The sequence below is a fragment of the Leuciscus leuciscus genome (genome assembly GCF_965113295.1).
Source record: "Leuciscus leuciscus genome assembly, chromosome: 14".
Taxonomy (NCBI): Eukaryota; Metazoa; Chordata; class Actinopteri; order Cypriniformes; family Leuciscidae; genus Leuciscus; species Leuciscus leuciscus.
In genome coordinates, this window is record NC_138738.1 from 25,213,617 (window position 1) to 25,230,659 (window position 17,043).

At 38.6% G+C, this 17,043-nt stretch overlaps 1 protein-coding gene across 9 annotated transcripts in view; it reads left to right on the forward strand.

Annotated features, from left to right (window-relative positions):
* LOC309474319 (centrosomal protein of 95 kDa-like) overlaps positions 1-17,043 on the forward strand; it is a 306,785-nt gene that overhangs the window by 41,776 nt on the left and 247,966 nt on the right. For all 9 annotated transcript variants that reach the window (XM_082136783.1, XM_082136785.1, XM_082136789.1 and 6 more), the window contains one exon: positions 1,562-1,680. In XM_082136783.1, coding sequence (XP_081992909.1) covers positions 1,562-1,680 — 119 coding nt within the window. The remainder of the gene's footprint in view (positions 1-1,561; positions 1,681-17,043) is intronic.

Sequence of the window (17,043 nt, forward strand, 5' to 3'; positions counted from 1 at the left end):
ATATATGGTGAATATTATACTATTTAGACCCGTGTTTCCTGTTAAATACTGTTTGTGGATATCTGCTCAAACATAGATATGTATAACCATAATGTTTAATATTTTGGAGCGCGATGGCGTTTGAATGTATCATATTTTGGAGCGCGCTGTGGGTTTTAATGTATCATATTTTGGAGCGCAATCGCGTTTGAAAGGAAAAATGCACCAAACATTAGGCTTTATGTTTTTACTATTATCTCATTTCATATCATCATAACGAATGGAAACATTTGAAGTAACATGATAATCAATATATTTTTCTCTAGCGTAGTTGTTCTTGAAATCTTTTGGAAGATTTAATTTATTGTTATTATTATTTTATGCAGCACTGCGTAGCCTATGCCTACAAGGCACAACAAACCTGGTGTTCATTATATATTGTTGGAAACGTGTGTGTGTGTGTGTGTGTGTGTGTATTCTGTGAATTTTAAAAAGAAATTTTAACCAGAAAAATCTAAAATCTATTCCCAAAATCGTGCAGCCCTATAGTTTCTCTTGATATCAGTATGTTCACAGTTTTTTCTTTTTTTTTTTCTTTCAGGGACCAGATGCAACTAAGTCCTGCTGACTTCAACATTCACATGAGTCTCTGTACATGAACATGGTAAAGTGAAAATCAAACACCTTGGAAATTAAAGGTATGTACAATGTTTTTAGGAATGGCACAAAGGTCTCTGTCTTTGGATCATTGTTTTCAATGTGCTCTTTTGTCATTTGTATTTTTGGATTGTGTTGTGTTGTAAATAAATCCAAACAATCTAAAAGCCATTCTTTTTTAAATCTCCTCATTCTTTGTGCAAGGTTGCTCTGAATGACAGGGCCTGATCGCTCCTAATAGGGCAGTTAGGGGAGTGTCTTTGTCTTTCTCAGGTGTTAAAGGCTTACATATTAAGGAGATGATCACGCCTCTTCGCATATGGCTTTGTCACACAAAACACGTCTTAGAAATTTTAAATCAATATATTGTCTTATCTGAATGAGCAGTCAGGGTGATTTTCACATAGTTTTGGAGCAAATATTCTAGGCTATGTCATACAATTTTCAAAAGTCTTGTGAAGAAATAATCAGTATGGGTTTCATGGCCTTATTTCAGTGAGAATTTTTTTTTGTATTTTCACAAACCACGCATAAATGTCATTATCTCAAAACTACAAACTTTTACATACATGCTGCTGAGCAGAGTTTGTGCTGAATACAGTGTAATTAGACTTTAGCCATGAAAATGTCACTAGTAACAGAAAAAAACACAAATGTCAGAGCATGTCAGAACAGCGCCCAGAAAACAGCTCAGACCTCAGAGGGTTAATGAGAGTTTTTGGATGACTTTGCTGCGTTTCTCAGTCCTGGACGGAACACTTGTTTTAATCGTATTTGTGTGACTGTGACGTGTAACTGGGTTGTTTTTAATACCACAGCGACGGTAATAGGCATTTTGGTTGACTACCTTCTGTACATGAACTCATAGCTACACCATCAGTAAACTGAGAGCTAAGCCAGAATTTTTTTCTCTTTCTGTCTCCAGATCTGCACTCCAGTCCAGCGAACGTTCCCTCTGTTCCTGGAATGGGGATGAATTAAAGTCAACCACAGAGCTCATCAAACTGAGGGATTCTGGCTGCAGGTTCATGGCCAAACAAGAAGGTGCCTATCAGCATTAATCATTGCATTCCAGTAACCGAGTTTTCATTCATTACACATACGTGATGCTGTCATGTTTTTGTCTCAGTGGAACACAATATGTGAATTACAATGAATAACGATATAGGGGAGGGTTCTTCCACTCTAATCCTGTAGGGCCAGAGTTTGACTCTTACCCTAACACACTGAAACAAGCTAATGCCGGGGCTTAATTTTCAGTGGCCTGATCAGGCCAGTACTTGGCATCACAAAAATGTATCATTTGCAGATGTTTTTAACTTAAGTCTTGGTAATTTAAACATTTAATCAATTTTAAAACATTCAAGCGCGAGAACATGTGAAAGAGAACTTCATTCGGTACTTGTGTGTTCTCTGAGGGATAGTTTTGTGTGCTCACACCCAAAGCGCTTCTCAGACAGTGAGCGAGTACCTTTTACGTGGTTTATTGTGCTTAAATTATCAAATACACACAAAAGGAGATACGGAGTCTGGGGAGTGAATTTCGAGTGGGGATGGTATTCCAGTTCAAACTGTTTCGATTTTTGTTTTTAAGCAAATGAAAAGGATTTCTATCATTCAATTACTCAATAGCCTAGAAAAGCGAAAAAAATTATAAAATATAGCTGCAAGCAGCAATATGGGGCCAAGCCACGAAGGCATTGCAAGCACAGCAAATACAGCAAATACATCAAGCAAAAAAGTACAGCAAGTACTGTAAGCACAGCAGCTAAGTAAGCACAACAGCACAGCAAGCATTTAAGCACATATGAGAACAAACACAGTGAGAGTCGACTTCAGAAAGTTATTTCTCGGGAACGGTAGCAAATGTCAAAAATCTGTTCAGTAATTTCTGTGTGGCTCGGTCCAAAGATCATCTAAGCCAATTTCTGTAAGAATTGGGCAAAATTTTAATAAGTAGTGAAAAAACGGAATACTGTACTTTTCAAAATGGCCACTATTGTAATGGGCAGAGTCTTGATGTAAGATGTTGAATGTGATCAGCATGACGAGAGGAATCCGGTGTACTAAGTTTCATTTTTCTAGATCAAATGGTTTAAAAGTGCTACCCGTGTGCAACTTATCTCTTTGTGCCACTGGGCAGAAGACGTCTGTTCATAGTGATGCACTTTATGCTTTATGTTCATAGAGATGCATGTTATATTTCAAAAGTTCAGATTACATAATTCTCAAATTTTTTACAATTAACCAATTAGCATGCTAAGCTAACTAGCATAAAGACACAAACACAGGCAAGGTCAACTTCAGAGACAAATTTCTCAGGAACGGTAGTGAATATCAAAAATCCGTTCAGTAATTTCTGTGCGGCTCAGTCCAAAGATTATCTGAGCCAATTTTGGACAAAATTGGGCAACATTTATAGGAGGAGTAGCGGAAAAACTGTTTTTCATTTGTTTCAATATGGCAGACAGTCACATGTTTGGAAAATGACAAATGAGATATCATTGGAATTGGCATAAACCAAGGAACATAATGACACAAATACATTTTTTTAACTTTGTTTTCAAAAGTTATAAGCGTTTTTGTGAAAAAAACGTATATTTCTGGAACACTAGGTGGCGCTGTTGAATCTTCTCATGTACCTTCAGGACACGATGTCAATCATGCATACCAAATTTTGTGAAGATATGTCAAATAGTTTAAAAGATATTGCAATTTATAACAATTCAAAATGGCGGACACGTGGTACATCCAACCCTGTCATTCAGCATGACACCATGGATACCACATTTATCATTTTCTGACAAACTGTTCAAAAGTTATTGGCTTTCTGCACAAACTTCAGAAACGCAAACCCGTGAGAACGCTGATGGCGTGCACATGCGTATTACGAGTTCAGTCTATAGGTATGCGCGTATAGTGAATATATGTGCGCAGGCGTGTAGTCCTTTCCTACAAACCAACCCTCAACAAACTACTTGTCTGGCCTTAATTTATAATACAGAATTTCTATCGCTTCCGTGTAGCCACGCGAACCGGAATCATCCCGACAATGCTTTATCTGTACAGAGGTAAAGAGAAGGGAAGGAGGCCTTCACAGGGGAGAGACTAGTTGACACTTCAGGACTGTGTTGTCATCGCGTCCAGGCGCAGGTCCTTCATCAGATCTGGATACGCCCTGGATCCGGTTGACTGCGGTAAACCTCGGGATAAACAGAGAGACTAATATTAGCGTAGACGCCATTCTTCTTATGATGTAACGAGTAAATCAGGTTTTACATATACTAGACATGTGACTTTAAAATGAAAGATTGGTATCAAAGAGCACACCCAGGTTCCTAACCGACGACGAAGACTTGACAGAGCAGCCATCAAGTGTTAGACAGTATTCTAGGTTATTACGTGAGGACGTTTTTTGTCCAGTAATTAGAATCTCTGTTTTTTTCAAAATTAAGTAGTAGGAAATTACTAGTCATCCAATTTTATTAAATTTTTTTTGTGATTGTTTTTTATTTATTTATTTGAAATAATAACATTACAAATGTTGGATGACAGCATGAATACCAATAAAAGAAAAAGACACAAAACACACAAAGGACACAAGGAAGGGTAACTTAAAGGGAACATACAAATAAACCCCGGCAGCCAATTACAGCACAGAATAATGCATCATCAATTTAAAACATTTCTTTTAGAGCTTGGGCTGTACTACTCCAATAAGTGACCGTTTGTATTCTAGCCCCATTAATCCTTGCAGTGCTGCGTTCTAAACAAGCAATATAATGAAAAGACAGCAGCCAGAATCTTCTAAGATCCATGTCAGGAGTGAACCATTGCTGTATAATTGTTTTTTTAGCAGCAGTGAAACCAGACATTAACAATCTTCTCTGAACTAACGTAAAGTTGTATGAAGAATCATCATTCAACAACATAAGACAAGGGTCGAGGTCAAACTGCAACTTTGTGATATGTTTTAGTACTTGAACTACATGTTTCCAAAAATTGGATATAACTGAACAGTCCCAAAACATATGCAAAAAAGTACCTTTAGTGTTATTGTTACACAGACTGCAATTAGGATTTAATGAGTTTCATCAAGTATCGCTTGTATGGGGTACAATACATTTTGTGTACAGTTTTGAAATGAATAAGAATGTGCGAGGGGTTTTTGGAGGTAAGACAGAGATTTGACCAAACTGTATTCCAGTCAGGACTATAGCCCAACCATGAGAGTTCTCTCTCCCACACAGCTAATACCTTCAGGGTCTTATATGAACATTCAAGTAGTTGTTTATAAATCAAGGAGACTGTGCCCTGAATTTTCCCAGTATTTTTGAACCACTTTAACAATGGGTGATCATCTAGGCTAGAATTCCATCCAATTTTTTATATCAGCTATGCATTCCGTTAATTTTGTGAATTAGTAAGTTTCGTCAGGGTGTGAAGAAATATAGAGCTGAGTATCATCAGCATAAGTGAAAACTAATACCATGCTTCCTAATGATATCTCCCAAGGGTAGCATGTACAGAGTGAAAAGCAACGGTCCTAGTACTGAGCCTTGTGGTATGCCATACTGAACTTGTGATCGATGAGACATCTCTTCATATATTGCTACAAACTGATAACGGTCTGATAAGTATGATTTAAACCATACTAATGCAATTCCACTAATGCCAACATAATTTTCGAGTCTATTTAAAAGAATGTTGTGGTCAATAGTATCAAATGCAGCACTAAGATCGAGTAACACTAATAGAGAGATACAACCACGATCGGATGATAAGAGCAAATCATTTGTGACTCTGATGAGAGCAGTCTCAGTACTATGGTACAGTCTAAATCCTGACTGAAAATCCTCGCAGATATCATTTCTTTCTAAAAAGGAACATAGTTGTGAGGATACTGCCTTTTCTAGATGGGTTTGGAAGTTTTTTGTATGTCCTAATTCGGGGAACAGACAGTCTATATGATGATATCTAGGTGAAAGGGGCTCTATGTGATGAGATTTATCTGACCTTGGTGATGTGAGACAGCTAGCTGACGGTCGGTTTAGCCAGTCTGTCTACTTCCTGACCTGAGCCCCAAGTCATGTTTGAGCTCTAAGACTATGTGCCATATGAGAGAAGTGCAGCACCATCCCATGAGGGATGAATACCATCTCTTTTTAACAGGTCAGGTCTGCCCCAAAAACTTTCCCAATTGTCTATGAATTCTATATTATTTTGCGGACACTACTTAGACAGTCAGCCATTGAGTGAGGACAATCTACCAAGGGCCTGTCCCAATACCTCCCCTTACCCTAGATTTCTGCCCTAACCCTTGTTTTTGCGCGTTCTCGTGTAGAGGTAGGGTGTCCCAATACTCTAAAGAGCAAGGTGGAGTGCTATTCTCCCCTTAAAATCAACCCTCAAAACATAGTGCGGTCCGATGCAGGCTTAAAACGAAGTGGAAGATGGAATTACCCAGGATACCTTGCGGATTCAGCAAGCCGGTAATTTTTTTTAAACAAGATGGCGGACACCGCTGGAAAGGAACAATTGAATTGTAATTATATTTTCACAAATAAGCATGTTAAAATTTCTAAATATGTTGGAATATGTTAGTTTGATGCACATCCAATGGACTGTAAAGTTTTGAACTCTAATGTTAGAAAATATTTCACGAAGCTATCTATTCGATGTTCATGATATCTACCGAGTGCTTCGAGAGAGTCTGCCCATCAAATATACATCTGATCTGGATAGTTAATCAAATTTTATTTTCGATTTTGGCTTCCAAGGATTATAAAAAGAAGATGTGAGGTAAAACGATTAAAAACTAGCCGCGTTCGTCTAGTGCTTCATCTTTTTCTTTACAGCACGCTGTCACTTCTCCCTAACGTTAAACCCAAACAGCACTGAGCACAATCAGTGATTGCTGTAAAATGCAGTGTCTGCAGATTATAAATTGCGGGAGGTGTTTGATTGTAAAAAGAGCTATTATAAGCACAATGATCCGCGCAAGAGACGTTGACCCTGTTCCCATGGCGGCGCGCGTTCGGAAACGGACTGTAACTAACTTAGACAAGCAAACTATACTTTGGGTTTCATGTGCGCGTCTAAACGATCAAATACAGACAAAAATATGGCTAAATGACCGGTTTGGAGATTCACTTTAACACAGTTTATGTCTTAAATGGGAGTTAGTTGTGGAATAGTTGGGAGAAAATGTGTATTATTAGATCTGCATTCGGTCTTAAAGTGGCAGCGTCTAATAAACCTGCTAATGATTACACCTTTAATGTGAATAAAACAACTAAAGGCAAAGAGAAAATTACTCCCAGCTCTTGAATGAATAACTTTAGCTTTAATGAGCATTAATCTATCTATAATAAACTATGCTGTGTAATTTTACATTTGATTACTTTATTAGATTTCTAGCATATTATTATGGATACTTATATCCTGATCATAACTGGGATAGTTATGTACATGTATATAATTTGCATATAGTGGTGTCCCATTTCATAGAGAAAGATCTTCAACTCCACTTCCCCTCGTTGAGGGGACTTTACTTTCGAGGGCACTCAAAACCAAGTGGAAGTTTTAAGGGGGGAGAAATGGGACAGGGCCTTAGTATCTCATCACTCCTGCGAACAGGAAGGGGGCCAGAGCAAATTACTGTTCCTGACATCGTACTTGCGAGTTCACACACGTCTTTAACATTAATTTTAGTGATCTCCGACTGGCGGAGTCGAACATCATTAGTGCCGACGTGAATAATAATCGTAGAGAATTTACGATTAGCATTAGCCAGCACTTTTAAATTTGCTTTGATGTCAGGCGCTCTGGCTCCCGGCAAACATGTGACTATGGTGGCTGGTGTCTCTATTTTCACATTCCGTGTAATAGAATCGCCAATGACTAGGGCACATTCAACAGGATTCTCAGTGGGTGTTTCACTGAGAGGTGAGAATCTATTTATAATGTGTACTAAGTTAAATTTTTCTAGATCAAAGGGTTCAAAATGTATAACCTTTAGAAGATCGAATTTTTGAACTGGTGCTGGCGCTATAGAGTTGGTTCTAGAGACTCCAAAATCGGTCCAATTACTTTTCATGACCATCTCTACAATTATGCCAATACAAAAAGGACAACAAACAAAATGCTGGCTGTGCTGTCTAAAAGAGAGCAGAGTTTGTCTGTTGTTTATCTGCTTTAACAGCTATTGCAATGTGTATGATAAACATCATTTATCCTTATTTTTGTATGTGTAAAATTTTTTTTATTACAGATCTTGATTCGATGATTTGTTCGGCAGATAAAAAAAAATTAAACCGCATTCTACAAATTCAGAATTTTAAAAACAACGTTATCAACTAGGCTATTGTTAGGGCCCGAGCACCGATGGTGTGAGGACCCTCTTGGAATTGCTCTGTTTATTATTAGGGCCCAAGCCCTGAAAGGGCGAAGGCCCTATTGTTTTCGGTAGGATTATTAGGGCCCAAGCCCTGAAAGGGCGAAGGCCCTATTGTTTTCGGTAGGATTATTAGGGCCCAAGCCCTGAAAGGGCGAAGGCCCTATTGTTTTCGGTAGAATTATTTATTATTATTAGGGCCCAAGCCCTGAAAGGGCGAAGGCCCTATTGTTTTCGGTAGGATTATTAGGGCCCAAGCCCTGAAGGGGCGAAGGCCCTATTGTTTTCGTTAGGATTATTAGGGCCCAAGCCCTGAAAGGGCGAAGGCCCTATTGTTTTCGGTAGAATTATTTATTATTATTCTTATTCTTATTTTTCTGTCAACCTTTCGGGCACTTTTGAGACCCTTAACGTGCTCGAAAACTCTTGAAACTTTGCACACGGGTCAGAACCCGCGGCCATCAGGGCCGGGCTGAAGCTGGTACCCGGGCGTGGCAGGGGGGCTCGACAGCGCCCCCTTGAACGGGGTCCGAAAACTTGGTCCATAAATCAGACATGCTTGCATGTAATAATATGAAACTCGGTACACATATAGATCTCATCGGGCCGAACAACTTTCGTACTTTTACTTTTTACGCCAGCCCAACAGGAAGTCGGCTATTATGGGTTGTTTGGAAACGCATGCTGTGGAATTTAATGTACTCCTCCTAGGGAATTCATCCATTCGCCTCCAAACTCAGTCAGCATGAAGTCAAGACATTGAGGATGCTAAATTGCGGACAGATTTTTGATATCTCGAACGGTTTGGCCGTGGCGAGGACACGAATTGATGGCGAATAATGGAAACAGGAAGTGTGTTATAACTTCTGCATACATTAACTGATCTTGATTAAACTTCAGCAGTGTGTTCGTTGTAAGAGGCCGATCACATGGATGTGACTATTGTGAGTCAAAGTTATAGCGCCACCAACTGGCAGCAGGAAGTGTGTCCCTTTCAAAATGCTTTGAAATCACCCTCTTATTTTTACCCGATTTTCTTCAAAGTTTATGTGTATAATGTAAACACACGGCAGATGTAGACCTGTGAAAGGATTTTTGATATCTTTAATACTGTTGCCATGGCAACGCTTCAAACTTTAATATTCTTTTTTTATGCTTTTGAGACTCTTAACATACTTGAAATTGGATGAAACTCGACAGACACATCACATTTATTAGCCCGTAGACATGTGCAAAGTTTCAGAAACGGGCGTGGTGAGGGGCTCAGTAGCGCCACCTTTAGTCATAAGTGGGGGGGTTAGTTTTATCAACAACAACAAAACTTGGTATGTGTATTGTTCTCATCAAGACGGACAACTTTCTAATTTACATTAACGATCTCCGACCAACAGGAAGAGAGATATTTTGGTTTGAATGTGGATTTTCTGAAGAATTTTCTCTCCCTCTCTCTGTGTCTCTGTGTGTGTGAGGGGAGGGGGGATTTGACTATTGCTTTTATATTGTTAATCAAGGTTTCAGGGGCTTTTGGGGTCCTTAACGTGCTCAAAAACTCTTGAAACTTTACATACAAGTCGGAACCCCCTGCCATCAGGGACGGGTTGAAGCTGGTACCCGGGCGTGGCAGGGGGGCTCAACAGCGCCCCCTTGAACGGGGTCCCAAAACTTGGTCCATAGATCAAACACGCTTGCATGAATTAATATGAAACTCGGTACACATATAGATATCATCGGGCCGAATAACTTTCCCCTGGTCAAGTTTTACGCCAGCCCAACAGGAAGTCGGCTATTATGGGTTGTTTGGAAAACGCTTGCTGTGGAATGCGAAGTACTCCTCCTAGAGAATTCATCCAATCCCCACCAAACTCAGTGTGCATGAAGTCAAGACATTGAGGATTCTAAATTGCGGACGGATTTTTGATATCTTGAACGGTTTGGCCGTGGCGAGGAAACGAATTTATGGCGAGAAAAGAGAAACACGAAGTGGAATAACTTCTGCATACATTAACTGATCTTGATGAAACTTCAGCAGTGTGTTCGTGGTAAGAGGCCGATCAGATGGATGTAACTATTGTGAGTCAAAGTTATAGCGCCACCAACTGGCAGCAGAAAGTGTGTCACTTTCAACATGCTTTTGACAAAAGTGGGCGGGTTAGTTTTAACTACAGTAAAAAAAAAATAGTTTGTATATTGTACTCATCAAGCCGGACAACTTTCTAATTTACATTCATTAGCTCCGGCCATCAGGAAGTCAGATATTTTGGTTTGAATGTGGATTTCTTTGCAAAATCAGCCTCTGAATTTTTACCCAGTCCTGCTAAGTGGTTTATTTTATTCACACCAAACTTTTTCAACATGATGAAAATACATTAAAGATGCTAAATTGTGAACGGATATTGAATATCTCAAACGGTTTTGATATGGCGAGGGATTAAAGTAATGTCAAAAAAGGAATCAGAAAACATCTCATATCTTCTACAAATGTAATTATACACCGTTTATTTTTATATAAAATTATACAAATATTAGAACTAAACCCATTTTATTCTGTTTTTGCAATTCAAGAAGTATAAAAAAAGTTAAAAACAGGCTATTTAGTGCTATTTGGTTCAACAAAAAAGCAAACATAGGGCTATTCTGCCCTCTTGTGTCCAAAAGGATATACAAATAGTATATTCAACTTTTTACTAGGTAGGCCTTTATTGTATTTAAATATAAATTTATTAGGTATATGACTGTGAGGATATTTTCCCATCGGTTAATCGACGTGTGACACGAGCGGGTGCTTTTAAATCGCTAATTTAAAAGTGAAAGTAAAATTCGGACGTCCGCACGGACATTGATAATGGTGCACACACGTTGGAAAGAATGATACTTTTAAACATAACACTAAACCGCCATTAGGTGTCGCCAGGCGACCGTCTTAATGAGCGAGTCATTGATTCATTCGTTCAAACGATTCGTTCGAATGACTGAGTCATTCATGATTGAGACAGATGTTTATGGATTGATCATTGAATCTTTGAGTCAACCGATTCGTTCAACATGCTGAATCATTCAGTAATGAGAAAACAAGTTGCCGTGAGATGCGCGACGATTCTGCTGTGATCTTTGTTTAACTACTTTTGTTACTGAAACAGAACAAAAACAGTCAATATTGCATCTAAAATGTAAGTGACTTAATTATAACTGTTTATTAACCTGTTGTATGAAATCAATGTCACAGTTTCAATTGTGATTGTATTCAGGAAACGGTAGCCTACTCGTCAAGTGAGGTTGCTTAACTCCATCATAGGTTATAAAATATATAAAAACTCCATATTTGTAATTTTTATAGTCAGTATGTTGTTATCTGGGTTTCTTTTTTGTGTGCTGCGCTCATTTGTTTACGTTTCTCCTGGAGAAGCTGCACGAGCCTCAGCAGCGCAACCTTGTTACCATTGATCAGTAATACATTTATTAACAACTGTTGATTGCAACTTAAAATGAATGTAATAAAATTAGAATAATCTCTCGTTTTAGTGATTCCCAAGTTATTTTTTGTCATTGACGTTCAAATCAGGCTACTCTGGTCGGGCAAGCCAAATTCTCTTTCAGGTAGGCCTATTGTATATATATAAATATATTAGTGATGTCGGTTAATCGACGTGTGACACCGCTGGGGGCTTTTAAATCGCTAACTTAAAGTAAAATACAGATGTCTGCACAGACTTTAATAATGGTGCTGAGTAGAGCGAGCATTTTCAATGAATTCCTATGGAAGTAGGAATTAACTAAAAAACGTTCGCTCTGTTCTGCTCGTTCCTCGCCGTGGGCGCTCACAGTTATGAATGCCTGTTTAGCCAAGAGCTTTTAGTTTAATTTTAAAATGAACGCCATTTCGGGGGGTGGATTGCTTGAATTTATTTTACAAAAGAACAATGTTGTGTTTTATTGCGAGTGTATATAAATATAAGTAAACACTTTGCAGTTTGAATGATGTCCTGTATGAACAAAATTATGTGCCAATTATGTTTTTATGTGTCTACTGTTAAATCACACACACATTCCAGCATTGCAAACTTGACATCGCAGCCTGTTCATTATAGCCTTAATAAAATATAATAAAATAGTAAACCTAACATATACACACTGCTCTGTTTAAATAGTCAGTAGTACAGTTCGTACATTCACAGTAAGCACTGCTCCACTGTGATTTTTCCAAGCACATTTTTGCGCGTGTGAAGAGGATGATTTTTTCCGTCGATATTGGAACACGAGTGAAGTACAAAGCCTATAATAAAGAATAGTTTAGCATCCAAATACATCACAACTGTTGAAACGTTTTGATTCTAATGAAAGGGTTACGTGAGCCCAACACTTACTTTCGTTTTTATTTTTACATTAAATTTAAAGGATTTGTTGTGGAATATTTTGAGTGTATCATAAAATCAGAATAAGGTAAGACAAGTAAAATTTCCCGTCTTTATTATATATATATATATATATATATATATATATATGTATATATATATATATATATATATGTATATGTATATATATATATATATATATATATGTAAATATAGCTGCGAGCAGCGATGGAGGGCCCAAGCTGGTGGAACCGCCACCCCGGTGCCTTTAGTGTAACTAAAGGCACCAGGGTGGCGGTGCCACCGGCTTGGGCCCGCAATCGCTGCTCGCAGCTATATTTATTATTATTATTATTATTGTTGTTCAAGGGTTCGGGGGCTTTTGGGGCCTTTAACGTGCTCAAAAACTCATGAAACTTTGCACACAGGTCAGAACCTGCGGCCATTAGGGCCGGGCTGAAGCTGGTACCCGGGCGTGGCAGGGGGGCTCAACAGCGCCCCCTGGAACGGAATCCGAACACTTGTCCATAAATCAAACACACTTGCATGTAATAATATGAAACTCGGAACAGATATAGATCTCATCGGGCCGAACAACTTTCGTGCTCTAAGTTTTACGCCAGCCCAACAGGAAGTCGGCTATTATGGGTTGTTTGGAAACGCATGCTGTGGAATTTAATGTACTCCTCCTAGGGAATTCATCCAATCGGCTCCAAACTCGGTCAGCATGAAGTCAAGACATTGAGGATGCTAAATTGCGGACGGATTTTTGATATCTCGAACGGTTTGGCCGTGGCGAGGAAACGAATTTATGGCGAATAATGGAAACAGGAAGTGTGTTATAACTTCTGCATACATTAACCCTCTGGAGTCTGAGCGTTTTTTTGGGCCCTGGGGGTGTTCTGACATGCTCTGACATTTGTGCTTTTTTCAGTTGCTTATAAACATATTAATGGCAAAGGTGTAAATTCACTCTATATAGCACAAACAGGACTACAATAATATGTGAGCCACATGTATTTACATGTTTTCATTTTTGAGAGAATAATGTTTATGCGTGGTTATCGAAAAAACTAAAAATTAAAAATTTTGAAATAAGACCACAAAACACATACTAAATATGTGGCAATAAGACTTTTGACTTATGGATGTCGTCGCCTATAGTTTTTTCTTCAAAATTATGTGAAAATAGTCTTGCTTTATCGTTCACATAAAACCATACATTGATTTAAATTGATGTAAAACAGGTTTTGCTTGGAAAGCCAATATGCGAGGGGGCGTGAACGAGGAGTGGTTTACACCTTAGAATACACCCACTCTGCATAATGATGAGCCATTCACTCAGGTGTGACACTGACTGAGCCACAATGCAAAGACAAAAGATATATTTAGAAGAAGACTTATATTGACCATTTAAGATTTTGCTTACATCTATCTTGTAAATATGTTTTGCTATTTTATTAAAATGGTTACAATTACAACAATAATTACAATTTCAACAATATTTCAAGTGTACTCTTTCTTTGTAAAAAAAAAATGATTATAGGCCCTACATTTTATCTATGTATTCATTAGTTTGAATATAACCAACATTGGAACAGCTAACATCTTAGTTGATGACTTTATTTTTGACAAAAATAGTATTTTATATATAGAAATGGCTAAACAAAAGCTTATTTGATGTGGCAGTATATTCTACAGTAAAAACTGTACCCAAATCTGGTCAACAAAATGTTGTCTTTCATATTTCGTCTGACTGTAACGTTGTTTTCATGAAATATTAGGGCATATTGTTAATTTGCAGTTTAATACGTTGCTTATACAAATAGCCTACATTTTATTTCAACATTCAGTCGATGTTTACTTATCTCAGTATAGCAATACAGTTTGCTAAAACATCATCATTCATTCACACACGCGATTTAAATTTAAACTGTCTTTGCCAGCTGTGGTAAACAGCGCGCATCTCTGCCGTTTATTCATTCATAAACAGAAACCCACGTGAAGAAATTCACGTGAGAAGGAAAAAACTTACTTGTATTCCTCAGCTCGCTCCTCGATATACCCGCACTTCTGAGGGACATTTTCCATTAGTATTATTCCTCACAGCGCTGCAAGACGGTGTAAACAAGTAATGATCTAAATAAACTTGTGTGTTTTCTCGAGCTGATGTGGGCGTTCACAGGATTGCCTCAGCCATTTGCGTTTGAATAGCGCGCGCTCTCCGTGGGCGGGGCCGATTATAACGTAATGAGATGAGATGAGCTCGACTGGAATCGCTCTCTTTTAATACAGATTTCACAAGATGAGAATAATTGTTTTTTTATATAAATGACTTCATTTAAAAGAAGAGAATTCAAGCTTCATGCCTGTCTGTCTGTATGTCTGTTTGACTGAGTATTCGCTGAGTTATTGTTAATTTTCGGACGCGTTTCAGAATGGACTTCACTGGCAGAGAGAAGGCAGAACTCGCTTCGTGTTTATTTTTCTTTATTTGGCAAAAAGCACAACACTTTGTTTTTATTGTGAGTATACACAAAAATAATACACATTTAACAGAATCGATTGATGTATGAAACTCCTATGGAAAATCAAAGTCAACAGAGTATTTATGAGTTTCTTTTACACTAATAAAAAAAAAGCGAGCTGGTATCGCCGGCGATACCGTAGACCTCAGGGGGTTAACTGATCTTGATGAAACTTCAGCAGTGTGTTCGTTGTAAGAGGCCAATCACATGGATGTGACTATTGTGAGTCAAAGTTATAGCGCCACCAACTGGCAGCAGGAAGTGTCACTTTCAAAATGCTTTGAAATCACCCTCTTATTTTTACCCGATTTGCTTCAAACTTTATGTGTATAATGTAAACACACGGCAGATGTAGACCTGTGAAAGGATTATTGATATCTTTAATAATGTTGCCGTGGCAACGCATCAAACTTTAATATTTTTTTCGGATGCTTTTGAGACTCTTCACATACTTGAAAATGCATGAAACTCAACAGACACATCACATTTATTATCCAGTAGACATGTGCAAAGTTTCAGAAACGGGCGTGGTGGAATGGCTCAGTAGCGCCACCTTTAGTAAAAAATGGGGGCTTAGTTTTACAAAGAGTCACAAAACTCGCTACGTATATTGTTCTCATCGAGCCGGACAACTTTCTAATTTACACTCATTAGCTAAAAGCAACAGGAAGTCAGATATTTTTGTTTGAATGTGATTTTTTGGAGAATTTTCTCTCTCTCTCTCTGTCTCTGTGTGTGTGAGGGGTGGGGGTGATTTGTCTGTTCAGTGAGATTTACTTTTTCATTTGTTTTTCAAGGTTTCTGGGGCTTTTGGGTCCCTAAACGTGCTCGAAAACTCTTGAAACTTTGCACACAGGTCAGAACCCACGGACATCAGGGCCAGGCTGAAGCTGGTAGCCGGGCGTGGCAGGGGGGCTCGACAGCGCCCCCTGGAACGGGGTTCGAAAACTTGGTCCATAGATCAAACACGCTTGCATGAATTAACATGAAACTCGGTACACCTATAGATCTCATCAGACCGAACATCTTTCGTGCTCTAAGTTTTACGCCAACCCAACAGGAAGTCGGCTATTATGGGTTGTTTGGAAACGAAATGCTGTGGAATGTGAAGTACTTTTCCTAGAGTATTCACCCAGTCCCCTCCAAACTCGGTGTGTATGAAGTCAAGACATTGAAGATGCTAAATTGCGGACGGATTTTTGATATCTCAAACGGTTTGGCCGTGGCGAGGAAACGAATTTATGGCGAGAAAAGAGAAACAGGAAGTGTGTTATAACTTCTGCATATATTGACTGATCTTGATGAAACTTCAGCAGTGTGTTCGTTGTAAGAGGCCGATCACATTGATGTGACTATTGCAGGGTGGCCGCGGGTCCTTAAAAAGTCTTAAAATGTCTTAAATAAAGTTTTCCTAAAAAAAGGCCTTAAAAAGTCTTAACATGTCTTAAATTCAGATTCGATAGGTCTTAAATATTTCTGGTCACGTTACCGCTAAAATTTCTCCAGTCTGACGGACCTAATATCCGTCAAATAACAAGTGAAGCATCGAATCGCGAGAATGATTCAGATTTTATTACATAAACAGCTATTGATAATGTAGGCTTTTTCTGGTAACGCTGTTGAGGCTCGCGCTGCTTGTCTCTGTGATAGATTTTATAGGAAGAAATCAAAACAAATGAGCATAACGGCAAACAAAAAAACTCCCAGAAGAAACATACTGAGGTAAAAATACACTCTCGCGTTTCGGGAGTCGGGATAGACGGAATTGTCACTTGCATAATCGGGCCAGCATTGCATCATAAGTAACTTTACCATTTGCACGTCTTTTAAAGTTTCACCTGATTAAACATTCACGCGATTTGAAACTATTCAGTACTTGCGCGCTGTCTGAGAGAGATGGGTTTTTTTCTGCACACATACATAGAGTAAAGCCGCCTCACAAACAGCTCGTGGGTAACAAAAGTTATTTTTCGTGGATTTTATCGCTTTAACAGTCAAAAACATGCGAAAATGATGTCAATTTCGGTCTTGGTGAGTATCCTCTAAACACAGTCGGTTATGTCTTAAATAAGCATGAATCGCACGTGACCGTATAATGAACACAGGATCCGTGCACTAGCTCTTAAAGGGACAG